This window comes from Pezoporus wallicus, unplaced genomic scaffold (genome assembly GCF_028554395.1).
Source record: "Pezoporus wallicus isolate ANWC-B61680 ecotype Strahan unplaced genomic scaffold, APGP_CSIRO_Pwel_v1 contig_1181, whole genome shotgun sequence".
Lineage (NCBI taxonomy): Eukaryota > Metazoa > Chordata > Aves > Psittaciformes > Psittacidae > Pezoporus > Pezoporus wallicus.
The window spans coordinates 5043289-5066438 of NW_026641428.1; the positions used below are offsets into that span (position 1 = coordinate 5043289).

The following is a 23150-nucleotide window of genomic DNA, read 5'->3' on the forward strand; positions in this document are numbered from 1 at the left end:
ATTGCTCTGCACTGATTATTATTAACATACTTCTTATGGCTTATGACAGAGACAAAGTTCTTTAAAGAAATAAATAGTGTGACTTGTCCGGGTTTATAAAGATTTATTCATGGTCTGGCACACCCTGCCAATTCGGCAGAAGCTCAGCTCATGAGAAGAGTTGTCTTCTGGGAAAGCTTAAATTGGTTCCTCATAAAGGTCAAGTTATACCAGCAAGAATTACTTCGTGCTATAGCTCTGTCCCAGTGGTTTTCTGAGTAAGATTATTATGTTGTCTGAGAGTTTTGGGTTGTAGCGTACTTTCCTTAACTAATACATGCTTTCTGGGAAGACTTTAATTGCAGAGCAACCCAAAGAATACAGGAGAAGTGTCTGTTTCTAAAACCAGCTTGATAAAGACAGTCTTGCTTTTGTTCGTTTAGGGTCTGTTTTCTCCTAATAACTCCTTTGTAAAACTGTTTCACAAGATTTGATATAGAATAGGAAGGTGGTAGACAAATTTCGGCAGCTTTTGGTGCAAGTATCCTCAGCTGTGGGAGCCAGCAGGAGGTTGCAAATGGGTTGGTGGAAGGTTGGCAGCTAGAAGTTCAGCCAGCTGAAAATAATCTGCTGGGGTGGCTGAGGTAGAGACACTGATTCTCTCCTGTTCCCTCTGGTGTGACAAGTGGTGATGATGGACTGCCATGAGCACCATGAGCAGGCACAGCAGAGGCACATTGCTTCAGCTGACTGTGCCATTGCAGGGGGAGCAGCCACATTGGAATCAATGTCGCTATAGCTGTTTGCTCAGTGAATGCGAATTGGGAGTCCCAGTGTTTATAAAGTTGTGGCCAGGGCCGTAAGATTTGAACTCACAGTCATATCACTTTGCAGTAGGCCGTGTGGATGGATTGAAATGGACTTCACATTTTCCATAATCCCCCAATATGCGCCTGTTTCTTGTGTGACACACAGAAAGCTATGCAGCCTTTTTTCCCAGTCATGTTAAATTTTATTTAGAGGTAATAAATGCCCTTTTTTCTTGTATCAGATTGAGTGGGAAGCCTTTGCAATTTTATTTTCTTTTGATACAACTAGTATCTTTTTGTTTGTTTGTTTCTTGTGTCATTTCTGCCTCCAAAGCTGTTTCTATCTAACCAAAGCCCCAGATAAATAAACACATAAGTGAGCTGTTTATGGTTGAAACTTTTCTCGCTTGCAAGAGCCTGGCTCCTGTCAGAGCAACTGGAAGATCCAGCTATGGGCTCAGGTTGCTGCCCATACCAGCCTGTTTCTCCAGTGCACAGTACTATGCAAATCTGTATATTTAAAGCACAAACCTGTAACAACAGCAGCAAAAAAAGAGAGTTGGAGTGGATGTTTGACAAATCACACACGACCATCTCAAAGTTCCGAGTAGAGTTTACAAATTAGTAATTAGTTAAGTGGGATGTCCCATGGAGGATTTCATGGATTACTGCCCAGCTTTTCAGACAAGGTAGCTAAGCCTGGTCTGAAGAAATGCCTGTCATATTTAGGTGGCAAGTTAGATTATCTTCATCTTGTTGAAAGCAAAACATTTATTGCTTCTTATAGATTTGCCGTCTGTGCAGAAAAGAGCTGTGTAAACTATTTTCAGTCTAGAAAAAAGAGTTGGAGACCTAATTTCATGTGAAGACCCTTTGTTTGTCTGCTTACTCCACCATCTGATTTTCTAAAATAGATAAAGCAAAGTGAGTGAATAGGGTGGTGAAGATAGTTTAGAAATGAAGTATTCTGCTTTTTTAAGTCGGCCTGTGTGGGGAGTGGCTATCATGAGCCTTGCCATACCTCTCTTTGGAACGCGATATGAAGTAGAGAGGTGTTATGTGGGTGACTAATACCTGCAAGGTGTGCATCAGGGGAAGTGACTGGGAGCAAGGTCAAGGTTTGGTACTACCTGCAAAGGTCAAGACGTGCAAGGTCAAGAGAGGTACTGCCTGAAGTACAGCTAGATGCATGATCCTCTCTCTAGGAGTTACGCAGCTGCCGTAATTTGTGATTTTTCATCTTTGTTTCAACAAGATGAGTGCTGCTTGCAGTTCCTCCAGGAAATCTCCCACAGCAGTAGCTGGGGTGTTGACCATGGGATATGAGGCCGTGGAGAAACCCAGAGGTCCTTCGTTACCACTCAGGGCTCCCATCTAGCTTTTGGGAGCCAAATGTGATGTTTTCTCACTGGAAAGCAAAAGGCCAGATGGGCAGGACTGGAGCCAGTCCAAACATGTGCTTTAGAAACTTGCAGATGTGGAATGTCTGTTGTCTTAACTCCTCATGATGTGCATGCTATGGGACAGGGTGTAGGGGAAATGCATGTGCCAGATATTGACCTGCTCATGGGCTGTCACACCATGAAATAATACACTGGCCTCTTCCATGTTCCCAACACCTAGAAAAGGTCATGGCAAAGATTTTACCTTAATTATCATAGTGGTAGTTATTGTTCAATTTACTGCAAATCAGCCACCAGGTCAGTGCCTACTGATGCCTTAGCTCTGTGCACTGCACAGTTACTGCCTCCGGTAAAATATTGCTGGCTGTGCTGGTATCAGTATGCCTATATAAGGATGGATGTGGAGAGCAGACACTGGTAAACCTTAACCATCCATTGCTGACTGTCCAGCCCTGATAAGGGAGGAGGTAAAGTGTCCTATTACCCACCTGCCCGTTGCCTCACAGCCCATGCATCCTGTCCCCAAGAAGTTTGGACCTTTCCTGCATTGTCTGGCAGGATGAGCCCAATGGTATGAACCATGGTGCGGGATTTCCCAGGCAAGCTTTTCCAGCCCTATTACACTGTATTATAATTAAACATGCAATCTCTGCCTTTGTAGAGATTTTGTGCCATGGCAGAACTCTTGTATTTCAGACAATCTTGATTACTTTGGGGTTTTTTAACCCTAAAAATAGATTTCTCTTATAAATGGGTCTGAATGTTTGCTACTTGATCATCCTGTTGCTTTCTGTGTGTTTATACTTTTGTTCTTTCCTTTCAGCGTTTATTAGAACAGCTTCCTTTTCCTCAGAAGTGCTATGTTACTTATAAATTGCCTTTTTTTTTGCAATATAGCATGTATGAAATGGGCTGTAGATGATGGCTACATGGCTTGAGAGTAGAGCTCTTCATTTTGATGTGTTTTATAAACAGATGGCAATAAATGATCTGATCCTGTGTCCTTTGACTTTAGTGGGAGTTTTCCAACAAGCGTATTTATGCAAGAGCAGCCCGTCTGCCAGCACCGCGTCAGCGGGCAACATGCCTTTGCATTCAGCACTGTTGCATGTCCCCGTGCCAAGAACGAATTTTGCCGATTCAGATTTGCTCAGTTTGTCAACACACAGCTCCCATTGAACTTTGTGGGACAAGAATCAGTCTTGGCATGGGGCCGCAGGCAGCCCGGGGAGCGCTGCCCATTGCCAGCACCAGCGAGAGGAGCAGCACTCAGCCTCGGCTCCACAGTTTGCAAGGGTCTCATCTCCTGTAGCATGTGTTTGCTGTTGTTTAACCAGTGGGAAGAGTCGATGATAAGAAGAGATTTCCTAGGTTAGTTTTCAAGGCTTGGTTTTGTCAGTTTTTTTGTGGCTGTCTGTATGATTAATGTGAATAGGAAAATACTGTTGACCCATTTAAATCATGTTAGACAACATCCATTGCTCATCTGCATAATGAAATACACACTGAACATTACAGCCTAAGTATAAGAGCCAGTGAACTACAAAAATAATATTTTACTCATTTAGATTATGAAGTAAAATACAGGACATTAGTACTAATCATAGTATTAAACTTTAAACCATGCAAATTGTAATTGTCAGTGAAAAAGAACTATAAGTTGAAAAGGCTATTAACATTTCAGCTTTAACAGTTAATATGAGTAATTTTTTTTTGCTATTGTGCAGCTTTGAAAAGTCTATGTGCAAAGCGCTTAATTGTAAGTGCAGGAGTGTTTGGTTTATATCATTATTTAATTTCAGTTGTTAAAGAAATGTTAGAAATATTAATTTGCAGTATTAAAAAGTATTAAGAATTTATATTACAAAGTATCAATTGTAATCTTTACTGGGATAAAATTAAATTTAAAAGGCAAATTATTAGTAACCGAGAGATTAAATAATTTTAAGCTTTTATTTAAGTACCAGAGCAAAAATGAAACCTTTGAAAATATTGATTTTGTTAAATAGAAACATCATTTTCAGCATTTTAAACTAAATACAAATGTTAAAGTACTGAATTTAGGCTGTCAGGTTTCTATGGTTACCTACCTTTCCAGCAGTTTGGTGAGATGTGTAAATAGGCCTATGAGTCACTTGTAATTATTTGGTTTTGTTTGTTATAGTTGTAATTCTGTGTTCAGTTTGAATCTAATATAGTTCACACCACATGCTTTGGTTTATGTATATTTTAGTCCATATGATTGACAGTGATTGAGCATTTCTTATGGAGTGCTTGGGTTTTTTTGTCATAAGTGATGTATGTTGGTATTTCTGAAAATGTAAACAACTTCTTCCTGTATCACTGTTTGATAAACAGGGACTTCTGTGATAAGAAAGAGGTCTTTGTAAATGTTACACAAGGAGATAAATGAAAAAAAAGAAAAGAAAACCAGCTCCTAAACATTATACCATACTCTTCCAAATTCAATCCATACTCCTATCATTATAATTTATTCAGTGACCCAAATGCCATGTATTTATGAATAAGCTTCCAAGTTACACATTAATAGAACATACTAATGACTGACAGGTTTAAAAATAAATGTTTTAATTATGATGCTACAAGTTATCCACAGCAAGCTCTTGGTTGGAACATCTTCCTTGTGGGGCAGAGGGGGGAAAGAGCTTATGTCCACCACCACCACCACCACCGTAGTTTAGTAGGAGCAGCTCTAAACTCTTGCACCTCTCTGCTCCTGTATCTTGAATTCCGGGTTATAGGATGAATTCCCAAATGTTACACTCTTCACTCTAGCGAAGGATATGTACATGTTTTCTCAGTAAAGACTCACTGTCCTAATGTAACTTGTGTTTTCATGTGAAAACAGGACAATTCAAGTAATTAACATTTAATACAAGGCAAGAAACACTGTTAGCTGTAATTTTTACCAGATGAATAGTAATGTAATCTTAATTTATCAAGGTATTCATCACAAAATTGCTGGCAGTGTACACTTTTTTATTATTGTTATTGTTATTTTTGAGAGAAGACTGGCTTACCATTCAGAAATCATCTTGTATCCTTACAGATTCAGCTGCAGGTATATTGAAAATAATTATTGCAATTGGTCTTACGTTCTGTGCGGGGAAAAGACTCCTGCCTGCCTATTATCTTCCTGTGTCTCAAGCTATGCAGAAAATCCCAGTACAATGTTCAGGAGCACTCCTAAATTTTCTGAGCAAAAATTACTCTTATTTCAGCAGCTTTGAAAGGGTGTCTGTGGGAAACATTTTTTTGTGGTGATTCAGACATATTTTTTCCATTTCAGGTAGAAATTTAGGAGTTTAAAGTAGGATTTATTTTTAACGTGTAATTCTCTATCAGGCGTGTATATAGGACATGAACATGCCAGTTGAAAAACAGTTGTTTCACAGCACACCTGAAAAGATTTTATCCCAGTAGGATTCAATGAATGTTAGAGCTGTGGGTGGGTGCATGTAAACAAGAAGACTCAGTATTGTGTGTAAGAACTACTTGAATAGCTTATTATTTTAATCCGAAACAACTGCTATTTTTAAAACTAACTTGTTCCAACAGTTCTTGCTTCCCTACAAAATCAAAATTTAATAAAGTAACCAATCTTTCAAGTGAAAGTAGTTTCTCCAATCTTTTTAAAAACCTGAAGGTAGATAGGTAATGATTGAAAGATGTATTTAAATATGTAAACCTGAGCAGATATGTTTCTCATTCCAATTTATTCTCTTTATGATAAATTAATTTACTCAATATAGGAATGCAGTAACGTAAGAGGAATGTTTCTCCTGCTAGTCACAGAACTTGAAATTTGCCAGATGCCATGATTTGGAGCCTAAATTCCCCTGATACTAACTGCATGAAACTCTTAATATTGCTTTGCCCAGCTTTTGTACCTGACTTGTTTCATTTTGCTGTGATACTTTTGTAGACAGCACCTTCTTTTTATTTTCTACTTGTGTTATTCTATTGGAGAAAGAAAATGTAGTAGAAATAACACTAGGATGGAAGGCTCAATTGGCGAACTGCAATGTCCTGTTCCCAAAGTTAAGCCTGTGCAACCCAGTCCCACTTCTGTAATTGACAATTAATTTCCTTTGGTATACGAATGAATACAATTCAGATACAGTATTTGTTAAATCATACAATAAACTGGGAAAGTGCTGTTTAATGAGATCAGGATTTTACTCAGTCAATTTCTTAGATTGCTTTGGTGTGACTCTATGTGTTTGTGTATATATACATATATATACGCATACACAACTGCTTAACTGGTTGAAGGGGTTTTTAAGGATATAAAATTAATTTCTCCTTTTTTTTCTTGTTTGTTAAAGTTGCACTCTTGGTTGCTGCTGATAAAAGGTGGCACTGAGCCAGCTTCCTGAAGGAGCTGTGGGGAGGGTCACGGCTTGTCATGACCTGGGCACCGTTACTTGAATGTTGTTATTATTGAGATGAAGTACCCTTAGGCTGTCATCCTTCCTGTAAATAGAAGAGGTTCTGATTCTCTGTGGTTTCCCAGTTTACCAACTTGTAGAACAGCTATTTTGTTGGCCCTAAGTTTGAGTGAATAATGAATTAGAAGACCGGCACTATTCCAGAAGGCACTGATTCATCATTTTAGTGTGCTGGTGTAGACTAATAATAAGTAAAGCCAAATAAGAATGTACTTCCATATAGTTTATAAATTTGCAGCCAATTAAAAAACTCATTTGTGTTGGCGTACAGCAAATACAAATTGTCTGGTTCCGCTGTCCGTGAAATAAGGTCAAAACTGTAATTAACAGGGGCATAACTGGTCCTCAGGGCCAAACTTAACTTTTTCCGTGTCATGGAAGAGTCCAGTGGTGTTGGTAGAGGGGCTGCTTCTGCTCCCTTGGAATCAGTGGGTGTTCGGCCATTGCTTTGCTTTATTGCCTCTTATGAGGGTAATGAGAACAGCAATTCTGTTAACACCTTTATTAACTAAACAGCTTTAGTCGTTAGTTTCCAGTTAATTTCAATTATTAAATAAACCAATGCCAAATTAGAATATAATGTTTGTGAGATACTGGCACATGTTTCAGTTTGTACAGTCATAAGCATGCTGTTGCTGAGGTTTTTACCAATGTGTTGCTGTTGTAATTGAAGTCATATCTATCCTGATGAATATTTCATTTCCCCAATCATGTTATTAAAACCAGAGTGGTTTTACCCTTTCATTTCTGTTTTCTCTTCTCCAGTACCATCATGACAGCTGTGGCTGCGTCCTGTTTACAAATTGCTGCTAGTCCCTTTTTCAGTAGTCCTTGTGGGTTTTGTTTTCCCCTAATATGGGCAATTAGGAGGAAATATTTCTCACGAGCATGGACTTTCTCTTATCCTTGTAATGACACAGTCCTGCAGTCCAGGAAACAGTGCTGCATGGTGTCCATGTCCACGATTTCCTGATGTGGGAAAAACGTGTGGAAAGCATCTGGAGAGGAGGAGACCCCCTTTACCAGCTTGTTTCCTGTAAGCGAAATTCGAAGACCTTGTCTGTGCAAATAGATTTCAAAATAGAGTCTGCCCTTTGACTGTCTCCATAATTACACAGCGCTCTCTGTATTTTATTTGGCTGCCAGAGCAGTTAACCCCTGGAAGTAAGGGGCTGATGATGGCATGACCAGCACGGGTATGCAGACATGACCATGTGAATACACTCTTGTTTGGAGCAGCCTGTCGTTAAGACCTCGTTGCAATATACTTTTACCAAATTTAAAAATTATTTTGTGTTGGGCTGTGCTGGATGCTCCATCCTTAATGTACAGAAAGCATGGAGGTATTAGCTGCAAAAAAGAAAAAAAAAAAGAGAAAAGGAAAAAAAGTTCTTTCTTGGCTTTGATGTAATCAACATCTGTCAACAGAATGAATTTGCTTTTGTTTAATTTCAAGGGCTCTTGTCCTACTTTGCCCAATCAGTTTCAGCTTCTGCCTCAGGCATTTCCCTGTGTTGTTCTTTTTTTTATCCCCCCCCCTTTTTTTTTTTTTTTAAGCAAATGCACAGGTTATTGCTTGTGAAATGTGAGCTGCTCTTTTGCTACACAGGTTACACAGAGTTGGAGAGAACCTTTAATCTTTCCCATGCAATTTCTGAAGCTTGGACGTACCATTGCAACACGGGGATTACAAAGTCAGTGTTTTAAAAGACAGAATTACAAGTAAATGATCTTTCAAACCACAACCCTTACTTTGAGTTGGAACATTGGGTAATTAACAGTAAAAAGCTATATATTCTTACCTAGTTGCATTGGTTGGATTCCACATACCCATAGTGATTCACCCATAGTGATTTTTAATAAGTCACTTTAAACTTTAGTCCTCTGAAGTTTCAGCAAAAATAATATTTGCATAAGAAGTAAAATTATAATATTGAAATGACCTGACAAGGCAAATTAAAATCTCTAGTGTTTTACTGTCAAATGCATGTATCCTAAGAAAATCTCCACAGTCATTCTTTTTTCAGTAAAAAAAAAAAATTATCATCTTTTGAAAGTAGTTATCAGAACAATGCTTTTGATGTTATTAATTGTTCATATACACTAAGATTTACTTTATCAAGAGCAAGTTGATTTTATTTCCTAAATGGGCTAGATGTTAATTCTTGTAATCCTAAATAACTTTGGTACTCTGCTTCTGTTGGGACTATGACTAAATCATTTTTAAAAATGTTAATTTTATTTCTTGGCTCTTTTAAGATGTACCCTTGTATTTATTGTAGCTTAGAACTGTCCTGAAGTTTATCCTTTGCTAACATTTTTGTTAATTGCTTGGAAATTTGAACTCTCATAAATAAATACTCCAAAAAAATGGTTTCTAACAATCACGTTTGATGAATCATGTAGATGAGCAGTTTTTTGCATGGCTACCCCACACCTCATTCATTGAAAACACAGCTGATAAATTGCTGCAAACGTTAAACAAGAGGCATTAGAAAAGGGCTTATGTGAGAGTTCATTTCCAACATCTCCTGTTAAAAATACTTCTTGACCAGAGGAAAATCACATTTAAATGACTAAAATCAGCTTAATTAAGGGTCATTAATAGAGATACACATAAAAAACTCTCCACTCTGTGAGTGAAATGGGAGCATTTCATTATATAGTATAGCATGCATGAACAGATAACAATTAAAATAGACCTAGAGTAAAAGGCTAATAAATATAGGGCACATTGTACTACAAAATCAGTCACTTAAAAATGCTCCCACCCATCATCATACTTGAATTCTGTATTCAACCCCTTTGGCTGCCTCGTTTAAGAGAAAAAGAAAATGTCATTTCCTCAGAAGATAAATTCATCTGGTAATTCACAAAAGCTCACAGCGCATATTTATACTATTAATACAAATTAAGGTCTGTAAGGAATGCTGAGGAATCCAGCAGCTCCGGCAGGACATGCATGCATACAGATTGCATAGTGTGATTCACTGTCAAGTCAGAGGAGAAGTTGTCTGTAATTTTCTGTGCTCGGTACATCCTATCTGCTGATGTGATTCAGTAATGCTGGTAATGATTCTTCTTATTGCAGCTGCTAGTAAATACTCTGTTACTTGTGGCAGGTGACATAGTCTTTCTGTTGGGAGAGAGGAAAAATGTGTAAAAGGGTCAACTTTGCATCCTGGCTTTGGTCATGTGTTACCAGGCTACCTGGCTTCAAACTCCAGGCTCTAATCAACAGCTGCAGTTTCCACTGGAAGCTGTGTAAATCCTGTGTGTATGAACTATCTTACAGTAATTAATATACACAGAAAGCTTAGCAAGAAGGATGTGCTTGAGTGCTAGAGTTGCAAAAGTAAATTAGGCACTGAGAAAAGCTTTGGTAGGTGTAAGGGATGGGGAGGAGGGAATATCTGAGCCAGACTTGGAGAATACAGCCAGTTGTTCCTGTCTCCAATGATTGATGATGTTGCTATATCGAATTAGCTGTGAATATGGGAGCTTAAAAAATAAAAGGAGCTGTGGAGGCATTAGGAAGGCCTTCTTAAGGAAGGAAGTCTGTGGATGAAGTCCAGATTTTCATTATAAAACAATAACTTCATTATATTTTAATGCCACTTTATTTCTTTTTATTTTAACTTTGAAGGAAAATGTTTTCTGCTATGATTTTTTGTATTTCAAATAAAGGTTTAGTTGTCCTGTGTTTATAATTCTTGTGATGTATTTTAGGAGTCATGTTATACTACGGTGATATTTATTTTATTGTCTCATTTCACCTGTTCAAGTAGTAGATATTCTTGTATTCGTCTGGTTTATAATGAGTAGTTAGAATAACAACAGACTACAGTGTCTTATTATCCTGTTATCTTGTGACAACACTTACAGTGTCTCTGGGAGAACAGAGGCAAAAATTTAATTCCAAATAAAAAGCTATGCCTTCCAAATGTGGGACAGCCGATAGGTACACACCCATGAATATAAAGTGGTTCAGTGTACTTAAGAACATGTATTTGGACATATGGAGCTTTATTGTTGAGCAATTTACAAGCCTGCCTGCACCTTTTCTTCCCCAATTAAACTTTTACGCAGTAGCCAAGGTGCCCAGGCAGCATGCTATGTGTCAAGGAGAGCATTCATGTTCCCATATTCATGTCTGCATGGACTTCAGCTGACTGCATCAGTGCGCATGGGTTTTCAATATATTTATAATACCTTCAGCTGTGGTAAGAGCAAGGTACTTCCACTTCTCTCTCTAAAAGGCCTACCTTAGCTTAGGCTGGCAGACTGATTGCTACTTCTGAGGGCTTAAAAGTTGCTCCCTTAGCAGATTCTGTGCTTCCAGCTTCCAGAAATGGGTGCAGACCAGCCAGGGAGTTTGTACGATGCTTTGGGCTCTTTGGATGCACTTACATGTTGTGCAGGTTAAATAGCCCACTTTCTTTTTTTTTTGTATTTAATTGGACAATGATTTTTCTTCCTGTGAAGGAGACACTAGGGAAAGCAGTAGGTGAGGTTGTGATTAAACTATATTTAAAACACCACCAAACCAATCCAGCCTTCTGTTAACTGAGCATCTCTACTTCCATGGAGACACTGTCTTCCCTTTTGAAACAGGCAACTTCCATTGGGGTACCCAGGTTACACTGAGAGCTTGATCTGGGCCTCACTCTCCAGCTCTGCCTTGTTACTTATCAACAATTTAAAAAAAAAAAAAAAATAACCCAAAACCAAACCTGTAAAAATTTCCTTGTGTTGAGTAAAAGGATTTACAGCCTTTCAGATACTGGTAACTAAGCGTGGCATGAATCAGCAAAGAGACAATGGGTTACACTTCTAAAGCAATCTTCATACAACTGTTATTTCATTCATTCTATGTTTTGGGGCTCCAAAAAAAGGTGTATAACTTGAATCTCCTGTATAACATGGAATGCTGTAAAGTGCATGTGGAAGGGTGATTTCTGTATCTGGACATGATAAATGCATCCAAAAGAAAGGAAGGAAGGTACAACAAAATGAAAACATAAAAGATATGGAAGAAACTTCTTCTAAAAAAGAAAAAAATCATTCTTGCATGGTACAAAATATGTAGTAAATTAATTTCTTGATTTCTGTGATACAAAAATGTTTAGTTACTTCTGTTTAAAAGAAAACATGATTTACTGAATTATTCGTAATTATTCGTATGGGTCACTTCCCATAAAGGTTTGCTCTTGTGTTTGTATATACAGATGACATTTTTCAGAAGCAGATTAACTATTACATGAAACTTTTATTTCTGAAAAGCCCTCTATTTAGATTGTAGAATGTTTGAGTAATGGAAATATGCAATACGTGCAATTGTATTTTAATTGGCAGTGTCAATAATCAATAATCCCTTTGAATTTAGCATGTTTCCCAGTTTCAATACTAGTGTCATCTTTTGTGATGCACTGTTTTGGATTTGATGTCTCTGACAACCTTTGGGTCTCAGTGTACTTTTTCCCCCTTTTTCTTTTTTCTCTCTTGTTTGGTTTTTGGTTGTTTTTTTTATTTTTTTGAGAGGGGCAAAATGTTTCATTGCCTAACAGCTCAGTTTGAGCAATGAACACTGTGCTGAACTGTCATCCCGAATTCCCATGTGAATTAAATGGAAATCTCATTCAACTTACAAATTTTAATCTATTCAATTGCCTTTGGCCAAAATTAAAAATAACTTTTTTATTTTTAATAAAAAGTTTTTTCTTTTGCCTTCCTAGGCAGGACAAATTGAACCCCATTCCTTGTGGACAAATCACAAGGGCAACATTAACTTGGTCATGCTCGAATCCATGACCAATTCTGAAAAAATACAGCTGAAAATACTGTCTGAAATCAATATTAAATCTTTTCCTTTTTTCCCCTTCTCTTTTCTTGCTATTGTCCCTTATTTACCATTTCACCAAACCTTGAACAGGACAGCTTCTAGCCTTGCAGGGGCCAGTTGGAGCATCACTCCTGGCTGCAAGCTTGGGGGAATTTCCCCACACTGCTTTTTAATGCATTGAGCCAAAACAGAACTGACATTTTGTAAAGCTTCAAAGTATTCTTTGGGGAGTTTTTTTGTTCTTAGTGCTTCTTAGTGTTAATGCTCTGTCTTTAACAGTAAAAGACTTGAACAATTTGAACCACACTTGGCCACTGCATGAGTTCTGTGTTTTATTTTACACGATGTCCTTCTTTTTGCCCTTTCCAGTTTGTAACATGTAGTGGAAAGCAATGTTAACCATTTTTATCTTATCTGTTAACAGGTTCTGTGACTGGCTGCCGTGTATTCTTTTCTTTGTGCAATCATATCTACCTGCACAGACAGTCAAGCAATCAACAGCAAAGATGCTGCATCTTTCAGGGACAAAGAAATACTGCTTATAGCATAGTTTGGCCAGCTACAGTTTCTCCAGCTCACCCAGTTCCTAAGGTACTGCAATTTCTATTATCTAATGTGTTCTTCAGTCATGTAGAGTTCAGCTGCAGGTGGGATCACGTGTATTCATTGTCCAACAGCTAGGAGGTTGGGTCACTGTCCTGTTGCTTGAGCTGGTATTTGAAATAGGAGCATTGGTGAGAGAAGTTTTCAGCTGCCTACCATATTAAACACAGTTATTAGGGAGTTTAAATTTGGGGCTTATTCACTTAGGGTAGTATAAATGTGGAATATTTTAATAATCTGTCAGCACTTTACACTTCTGGGTCCAGATTCTCGGTTTGGACAATTGTAGATGGTCCTACCAAGAGTCAGGAGGAATTATTAATGATCATCTGAGTCCTTTTCTGTATAAACTTCCAGCAAGCTAGTTATAAAAACATCTATATTTTGCTGAAGGTTTTGTTAATTGGTTATGTCAGATTTAGGAAGAGAACATACAATACCTGCTGGTAGCTGCCATGCAACCCCACTGCACGTTCTAAGCTTGTCTTCACTGTGCCTGAGTGTATTTTTTTACTTGCAACATATACTTTTATGTACTTTAGAGCCAAAAGGAACTTTTTTTCATGCAATTTTAAAATGTGTCCAACTTCTGGTGTTTTGGTTTTTTTCTGTTTTTTCTTCCCTTTCCCTCCTCACCCCCATTTATTTACAGCATACAGATTAACTGTTTAGCATCTTTTCTTCAGGCAAAAGAAAACCAAAATACCTGTCCCAAACAGTGCTTCAGGATCTGTATTAATACTTTTTTAAATTTTACTTTTCATCTTATTATAGATTTCCTATTCAAAATATGGAGTATTTCCATGGGCCAGAAATACTTGAAAGTTGTTAGATAGGAAAGCAGATAAGGATGTAGGGCTCTTACGCCTAAGAGGCTGTGGAAGCTCTGTGCAAGGGGTGAACATAGAGTTATATACTTTAGATATTTTCAGAAGTTTATAAATTGTGGAACTCTTTTTCCTGTATTTAAATGCTTCTTTTAGGACAAAGGGTCGATATGCTGTTAATTTGAACAAAACGGAAATCTGAAATTCTGTTGACCTAAGTCCACTAAAGATAGTTTCATTTTTTATCAGAGTAGAAATTAAATGCCTGTAGGAGTAACAGTAGTCCTATTTAAAGCTGAAATTCCTAAAGATAGTTTCACTTTTTATCAGAGTAGAAATTAAATGCCTGTAGGAGTAACAGTAGTCCTATTTAAAGCCCACCTAGAGCTAATTGGCTGTACCACTCTTTACCCCTACCGGTTTATGGTCTTCTTGTGTACAGCCCATATGCCCACTTTGGTTTCTGCTGTTTGATTCTGTACTCTGTGAACTTGAATCTATGTTCTGTGAACTCAGTGCAAAACTGACCCTGTGGCTGGCGTGGTAGAGAATCAGCCCTGCTGTGATGGGCGAAGGGACTCTTCCCCAGCCAGTGAAACAGCCCAGGAACCTCCAGGAGAAAGTGTATTTCCATCTGTGTGTGGGATGCATCTCTGTGCATTTAACACCTCTGTTAACCATTATTATTAGTTTGTTGTATTTATACACATGCCATTAAATTGTTGTGGATTTTAAAAAATCAGAAATGAATTTTCAGAACTTTATGTGTGGGAAAAAATGGAGTTTATTGCACTTTCCTTGACACAGCATAATGTTGTAGATGAACAAATTTGGGCACAGCATATGATCTAGATTAAGAAGTAAAAACTTCCAAGTTAAAATAAGTTAAATCCTAAGGTTCTTAGTCAAAAAGCAATCTTGTGAAAGTTAATCAGAGTTTTGTCTGAATGAGAAACTAAGGATTTGATCAGTTTTATTTTTGAGCCTAATTCTGTATGTTTGTCCCATTGGTCCCAATGTTTAGATGCTTCTTGTAGAAAATGTGCTTCTTTCTTTGCAAAAGAAAATTAAGAGTTTTAAAGTCTTTCTCACAGTTTCGCAACTTGTAACTGTCTTGTGCTGGAAGTCAGCTGCAGTATCTGGGGTTTCAGCACTGGAAGGCTAACAGACTGTACAAGTCAGCAGTAACAGGCAATGTTAAGTTCAAAAGGGCAGTGGAAGAAATACTGAGGCAGCCTTGAGGGTTTGCCCTGATGGCTTAGGAAGGTCGATACTACGACAGAAAGGGCAAGCTGCCATGAAGCAGGAGGCAGTATCTGAGAAAATGATCCCATTGTCATGCTCAGTTTTCTGATCTTCATTTTCAATCCTTTTTCTCCAAGCACATAAAGAAGCCAGACTATGTGACGACAGGCATTGTACCAGACTGGGGAGACGACATAGAAATTAAAAATGAAGATCAGATTCAAGGGCTTCGTCAAGCTTGTCAATTGGCCCGCCATGTCCTGCTTCTGGCTGGAAAGGGCTTGAAGGTAACAATTACAGAAGTCCCATAACAACTTGAATACATTTTATGCTTTCACTTATTTGGGGGGGTTTCTACCTTTTTTTTTTTTAACTTTTCCTTAATGTGCATCCAACTTTTAAGTTAGATTGTGATAAAAATAAAGGATTTATTAACTTTTGATTCGGTTCATAATATGACTTTTTAATTGTTTCTGTATTTTGGACCTATGTAGTACTTAGAGTGAGTTGCTGGCTCAGGTGTAATGTCTCTCAGTCTGTAATCTCCCTCCATTAGGATTGTGCCAAATCATGCGAGTTTCTCATAAGGTCCTTGCTACATTTTTTCCTTTCATTTCATGGCCCATCTTCCTCATACATCATGCTTTCTAGCTCTTCATGTATGCAAATTTGAAGGGCTGGGTTGCCTCCTCTGTTCCTGTCCATCCTTTGGCCCCTCACTGCCCTGTGGGGTCCGGTGTGACTCCTAGAGCTGCCTTTGGAAAAAACAGCTGCCAAATTCTACACAGTTTTCTGGAGTGCATTGGTAATAAAGCCCCATGGTTTCCAGAAATGTTTCTACAGTATGCTTTTTGGGATACCTCCCAAGTTAAAATGTACTGGGAGGAGTCTATTACCAGGTTTTGCAGATGAAGGAGTGCTTTTTTCACCTTGCCTTGGTATTTAGCGTAATAGCATACTGGGTAGGGTAAAATGAGTTGAGTAGCTACGGGATGCAGGGATAGATGGGGACTGCAGATTAATGCCATTGACTTAAAAGAGGGGAAAAAAATACCAGTTTACCATGCATTTTTTCTTTCAGCTGTCATCACACTTTCCAAGAAGTTTAATTCTGGACCTGGGTGGCCAATAACAAAACTGCCTACATCTTTAATCTTACATAGGCTTATATGTACATGTTTCTGAAGGATCATGTATATGCAATGTGGGTTTTGAATGTGATCAGTTTTTCACTAATACTCTGGTTCTTATCATGTGTGAAATACATATGTATGCAGCACAGTATAGATTATGATGCAGTTCATAGTATGTGCCAAATCATACATAATAGCAAAATACTGCATAGATGTAATGAACATTTTGGAGCAAGAAGGTTTATATAAGGTAAGAATTACATGACCAGGAGCTGTGGACTGGGAGGGAGGTGGCATTAGGAGTTGCGGTGCTGTGACCCCTGCCCAGGTCAGCTGGAGACAGGTGGTGAGCACTGTTTTACACCAGTTAAGTGTTTGGCCAGGACCCTCCCTCACTGCGACAGTAAGTGTCTTCTACTTCCCAGCCTGACGTTGCACGTGGCCAGTTTATACCCATTTGTTCTTGTGCCAGCTCCACTCTTTAACTTAAGCAGCCTCCTCCCTTTCCTTGAGTCTGTCCCCTTCGCATAGTAATAGAGCCATTACAGCTTTCAGTGCACCTGGCTAAACAAACCAAGCTCTTTTAGGCTGTTCTCATAAGGTAAACTCTGCGCTGCTATTTTATTTGAAGAGCCCTGTCCCTCCACCTGTTCCTGTTGTCTTGTTGAATGCAGCCCTCCAAACCAGCTTTAGTTAGTGGCAGTAACGTTCTCCAATACAACAAAAATGCATTATAATGCATGGATGCAGAAAGATGAAGTTTAGGCTGAGTGTTGTTTTGGTACTACCATTCACTGCTTGTAGGACTTAAAAACACAATGTGGTATTATATATGACGGTATTTCCTAGGTTTGAGTTAATGATTTTGAAATAAAACAGCAAATTCTATGAAATGGAAGTATTTTGATAGATACCATAATACTGCCCCATCCCAAATAAAGGGTAAAGGGTGCAGTAGGTGCCTCCCCAGCCTTGCCCAGCTAGCAAAAGCTCTTTTAAAAGTAAAAGAGATACTGTTAAAAGCAGAACTTTTCACAGTGTGTAAGCCTGCCATGCAGGGAGCACAAATCTGTCTGCTGAGTGCCCAAAAGCCACATCAAATTCCTTGAGCAGAGCAGCGGCAGACAGCACCCAGTCTGGTACGTAGCGGTTCAGTTTGTCTGTGGGCTGAAAATGATAGATGGGTGAGTGAAGGCAGGAGCAACAAACCTGTATTTATCCAGAACCGATGGCTGCAGTATCCAGTACAGACAGCCCGCTGCAGCTGTGGCTGCCATCCCAGCGCAGAGGCTGCAATGGCTACTGCAAAAGCAGGGGGGTTGCACAGTAACCCCATATCCTGGTCTTGAGTGTGATCATTGCTCCTTATCTGCCCAGCCATGTTTTTGTGCTGAACAAGATGCAAGCTGAGCAAAATCGGCCTGGTTTTATCCTCAGCACAGCACACAAGTGTACTCCACTGTATTCATTGTGCATGATCACTGAATATTTCAATGTATGGATAAGTATGACTCCTGCACCACAGCCTACCTATATTCCTTGTGTTACTAAAAAGGCCTCCAAAATCACAGCCACTGTGATTTTCTTTTCCTCTGCCAAGATTGATCTTCATATGTGTACGAAGTATGATTTTCAAAGACTCAAAACTCATTCAAATCAAAATCAATTTGCAAAGGAACCCTGAAAAGCACTTCTTCTCAATGAGGGAGGTTTCCCTACCAAATTTCAAATTTCAGCTCTAACCATTCCAGAGACAGAGTTGATCCAAAAGAAAAGCGAGAAGAATGTTATTTTAAGCGTTTGCATTTTCCACTCCATGGATACTCAGAAATGGCTGAATGATTTATGAGAGGTTTTTTTTTAAATATGTAAAATTGTGAGAAAAAGATGAATCTAGAAAACGTCAAGCATAAAAAATGAAAAATGAATATTTCTAAAAATGATGGATAAGTGCCTGTAGATTCACTGTGATCATCTGGGCTATGGTGACTTTAAGTAAAATATCCTCAAGATATGAAGCCAAATATTTAAATCTTTTATAAAATTACAGAATACTTGGAAAGCAGTTTCACAAAATGCACAAACGCATTATGATGAACGTCCTGGGCAGTTACAAGAGTTAAGGTCCTTTCTTTTACAAATCAAAGGGAAAGTAATGGTGTGTTTTAAATGACTGAGAGCATTGAAACCAGACATTTCAGCAGCTACTGAAACAAGGTGCCATGGAAAATTGGTGTCTTTGAAAAATCAGATGTGGAAAAAAGAATGGAAAGGAAGTAGACAGTATTTTAGGTTTTCTAGGAACCTTTAAGTACTCGATTTTACTGTATACTTTGTATAAAACCTTTTTCCATTTTAAAAAAGAAGGTTCAACATATCAATAAAGTATATCAGGCAGTTTAGTGTTTTGTGTCAAAGCAGTGTATTTGAAACATCCGAGATTTCATTGAAATACTTGGCTGCAATCACATTCTGTAAATATGATAAACTATCTTTGCTTTTTTAACAGGATGTTATGTTTGATATTTTAGGTTGGCATGACAACTGAAGAAATAGATTCCATTGTTCATCATGAAATAATCAGTCAGAATGCCTATCCGTCACCTCTGGGCTACGGAGGGTTTCCAAAATCTGTTTGTACTTCTGTAAACAACGTGGTATGTCATGGTATTCCTGACAGGTATTTCCCCAATAATATACATTCTACGACCGGGAATGAAAATGTTAAACTGAAATTAATAAATTATGTTTAACATTGAACATATTTCAGCTTAACTAAATGTCATATACAAATGTATTGCAGATGCATATCATGTTACTAATAGATGTTATAGAAATTAATGTGAAATAGGAAAAAATATCCTGTTTGTCAAGAAACTTAAAAAAAAAAAAAACAAAAGCATAATGCCTTTAGAATTTAGTGTGTGGAAAAAAAACCAAGAACAGTCTGATTTATTTTCTTTCCCTTCAGCAAAATAAGTATAGGGGAAGGAATAAATATATTTGAATTTATGTGTTGTTGTTGGGTGCTTTTTATTATTATTTGCACCACATTCAGCTACTCAGAAAGTAAAATACAAACCCTAGTGAGAGAAAAAGAATATAATGGCAGATTTTTGAGGTGTTGGTATGTTTTTCTGGTAGTCGTTTCTCATTATTTTATATTCAGCTACGCTTGTTCTCTAAGTAGTGAGAGCTGAACATTAAAAATGGTTATTCTTTTTGCCTCGGCCTTCCTCTATCACAAAATATCTATCCCCTGATTTTTTATGTATGTGTCATTAGGTGTTTATTCTTATATTGCCTTTGTTGGGAACCGTCTGTCACCGTATTTTTTTTTTCTGTTTATGTTTCAGTCGACCTCTTCAGGATGGAGATATTATCAACATTGATGTCACGGTGAGTAATTCATATAAAAAAATAGTCTTTGATCAACTTTAGAATCACTAGTAGCAACAGGAAGAATAGTGGATTGAAGATGGGGGATGCACAGATGGATGTGCTGTTTACTTCTGAGCCAAGGCACAAGCAGCTGGTTTCCTTTTTTGTTTTTAACTGTGTGTTTATTCCAGCTAGACCCAGGCCTGACTTGAATTTAGGACTGGAATCAGATGCACTGAGATCAATGTTGGCCTAAGTGAAATGTCAACCCAATCCTGCTATGTGTCATGTTTTTGAGAAGGTGTAATTGTTATTGATCCACTGTGTAGTTAATGCAGAGCACCACAGTACTGGGCAGCAGCTGAAGATAGATATGTATGAGATGAGCTAACATGAAGAAAGCCAGCATTTTTCCTTCACTCTGCCAAGATTGATCTTCCTCTTCCTGCTGATTTTGAGTGGGGCCTGACATTATCTTACTCTGTCATTAGAGGCTACATTGGCCTGTGTATGTCAGTCTATTTGGACAGCAACTCTTTTGCTAGCAGTGTTCCCTACATTTATTAAAATCCCTGAAGGTAGTGTTGTGTTCCATTTCTGGTATAAAAGCCCTGAACCTTTTGCACAGAAACAGAAATAGTGTGATATAACTATGACTTAATATTTCCAGAGAATGGTCAATTATAGCTATTTAAATAAACACCAGCTGGATTTTCTTAGGAGCAAGAAAGTACAGAAACTGGAAGCCTGATTCTCATTTCATTCATATATATATAAAAAATTAAGCTGTCTCTTGCAGAAGCTTTTTTTTCTTTTTACTGTGCATGTTTTTATTTTCCCAAAGTGCAATTTATTTCTGATATGAACGCCGATGTCTTTTGAATCCCGCTGTTGCTTTGCAATAATATGTCACATACAAGGGAGTAACATCTCGTAACAATGAGCATTTTTAATCATTAAGGGAACTTTTGGTAACTTGATACAATTTTCCATGGGTCCAAATTTCATACTGGCAGAAGTGGAAGAAATCTGCAGCAGACCTACCTCTGAGCATGAGATTCAAGCTTTCTAAAATATTTTTTCTATCAAAATTAGGGTCAGTGACCTTTTTCCCATGGTATCCGCACGTGTGATCTAGAACTGGGTTTGCTTTGGTTGTTTTTTTGATCTTTCTAAATTCATTCCCATCTCCATACATTCTAATTGTGGAATTCTGACAATATCAGGTTTGCACAGTGTGATTTATCATTTTGAAAGTGTATTTTTGGCCTGCATTTTTACTTTGGTGAACTGGTGTACCTTGGCTCATTTTATTAGTCTAAATCAGTTTGCAACAGCTAAGGATTTAACAGCAGATTTTTTTGTATCTCATTAAGGTAAATTTTTTTTTTTATCTTTTAGGGTAATAATGATGCCATATATATATATATATATATATATGTAGAAGTATAGATTCATGAAACAGACACTTTCCATGATAAACTAAATGAAATATTTTTATATTAGTGCATATCCTGCTCACTCTGCTTTACAAATAAAGTCTGACTAAATGTTAGTGATCTTTTTGATTGCACATTTTTATTTGTTTTCTGTTTAGCCTTGTAAAATTTAATAAATCTTGAAGTTTCTGTGAATGTGAAGACTCCTGCAAGGATGAGAATTTCTGATTATCTTTGTAAGATCTTTTTACCATTCAAAACTGAACTGTGCTGTGTTTGATAATTGCTCAGTTCCAAAATAGCTGAAGAAAAAAAAGATTGCTTTTCAGAGCTGCTAACTGATCTTTTAGCTTATTTTTAATGAGCAAATCTGGGTCATTTGACAGGTGGACAGAATAAAAATCAAAGTAAATACTGCACAACAAATTGTTTATAATTGTGTACAGGCTCTATAAAATGACTAAATAATGCTCTGGTTATTGAGTGTAAAAACTTCACACTATGTACAAATTATTTGAAGAAAAAAATCCATTTTTGCACAATTAAGGTGGTAAAATTTCATACATAAAATATAAATTTTATTGGCTGGTATCATGTGGCCTTTAAAATGTATTTTAGTGTAGAAACAATAGCATTATCCTTCACTGAATCCTCAGCATAGTGCAATTTTCAGCCTGCCATTACCAGGTTAACATTTCTTACAACTTGGTTCTTTCATTGACTTCTAAGGAATTAGCATGTTACAGTTGCTGTGGTTGTAGCTTATTAACGTCAGAAGTCTGTAATTGCAGTTGATGGGCTGCTGTAAATATTACTATTAATTTTAAGCTCTCCTATGTTTTAAGTCTGTATTTTCTTTTTCAGGAGGATGATGATGTTTAATGCTGGGGTTTTGTGTGTTGTACTTGCTAGCACTAAAAATGAACCAGTTAGTTTAAATATGAGCTAGCTCATATTATGCCAATGGGCATTAAATTAATAATAGAAAAAAAGAAAGAGAAAAGATTTATTGGCAGTCTGGAATGGCAGAGGAAGGTATAGAGCAGGAGGTCACAGCCGCTCTCCACCAGAGTGGTGGCAACACAGTTGGATGCTTGCTGGCACTCACCTTTTAAACACCTCTCGCTCCTAACTGCCTGCATTTTGTTCCCATCTCACCCTGAACACAAACCTGGCCCTGGCATAAACTGTCTGTAGCCAATTTTTTACTTTTTTTATTTTTTTTCTAGTTTAGAATTGACCAAAAAGAATGTGAGCCTGTCTTTCACAAATAGCTCACCAGTGGCAAAAGTTCAGTGCTTTGCGCTTGGTGAGTTATTAGTCCTAGAAGGATAGTTGCCCACTGTTCAGGAGGAGAAAAAATGTTTTCGAAGATCAAAACTGTGCACCATTATAATTTGTCTTTCCTTAGGGTAATTTGGCTTGGTCTTACAATTATGCGCCTGCCTGCCATACCTCAGAGCTGCAAACCCCATTTTAATGGCGTGTTGCAGAGCTCCATAATGCATAGCCAGGGCTTCCTGTGCCTAGCAGAGAACTTGTGGAGAGCTGATGTTTAAAGCCTACGAAATGTCTGAAAAAAACAAAAATGTTTTTATTCAGCAGGGTGCCATGTTTTCAGCACATGAAACTTTGCAGTGTCAGAATGGTACATTTATTGTCTTTCAAAATTCAGCTCTGGATACCAGAAGTAAAATCCAGTGTTAATGCCCCACTGTAGTTTAAAATTGAGACTAAAGCAAACAGGCAGAGATTGGCTGTAGATTTGGCCCGTACATTCCATGGGGCTCCCTGTGGATGTTGGTAACAGGGTACCCCTCTCACCCAGCTGTGCACAGTATCACTCAAAACCCCAGCAGGGATTGCTGGCTACAGAGTTGTGGGTCTCCCTGCTAGAGCTGCTGGCTCTTCAAGTGCCCACACCCAACACCGGAACTCAGCAGCCAACCCTGTGGTGTGCAAGCAGGTCCCCAGCCCCAGGAGCAGGTGTCCTGGGTGGGTGGGCTCCCAGTGGACC

General features: G+C 38.0%; 1 protein-coding gene across 7 annotated transcripts in view; it reads left to right on the forward strand.

Moving 5' to 3' along the window:
- METAP1D (methionyl aminopeptidase type 1D, mitochondrial) overlaps positions 1 to 23150 on the forward strand; it is an 83909-nt gene that overhangs the window by 13536 nt on the left and 47223 nt on the right. The window contains exons 1-5 of one of the 7 annotated variants that reach the window (XM_057423897.1): positions 3031 to 3562; positions 12930 to 13096; positions 15318 to 15467; positions 18845 to 18993; positions 19670 to 19712. In XM_057423897.1, the coding sequence (XP_057279880.1) occupies positions 3232 to 3562; positions 12930 to 13096; positions 15318 to 15467; positions 18845 to 18993; positions 19670 to 19712 (840 nt within the window). In that variant the 5' untranslated portion in view covers positions 3031 to 3231. Of the gene's footprint in view, positions 1 to 3030; positions 3563 to 7620; positions 7700 to 12929; positions 13097 to 15317; positions 15468 to 18844; positions 18994 to 19669; positions 19713 to 23150 lie in introns of those variants that run through there. The other 6 variants (XM_057423898.1, XM_057423896.1, XM_057423899.1 and 3 more) reach the window with 6 other exon arrangements.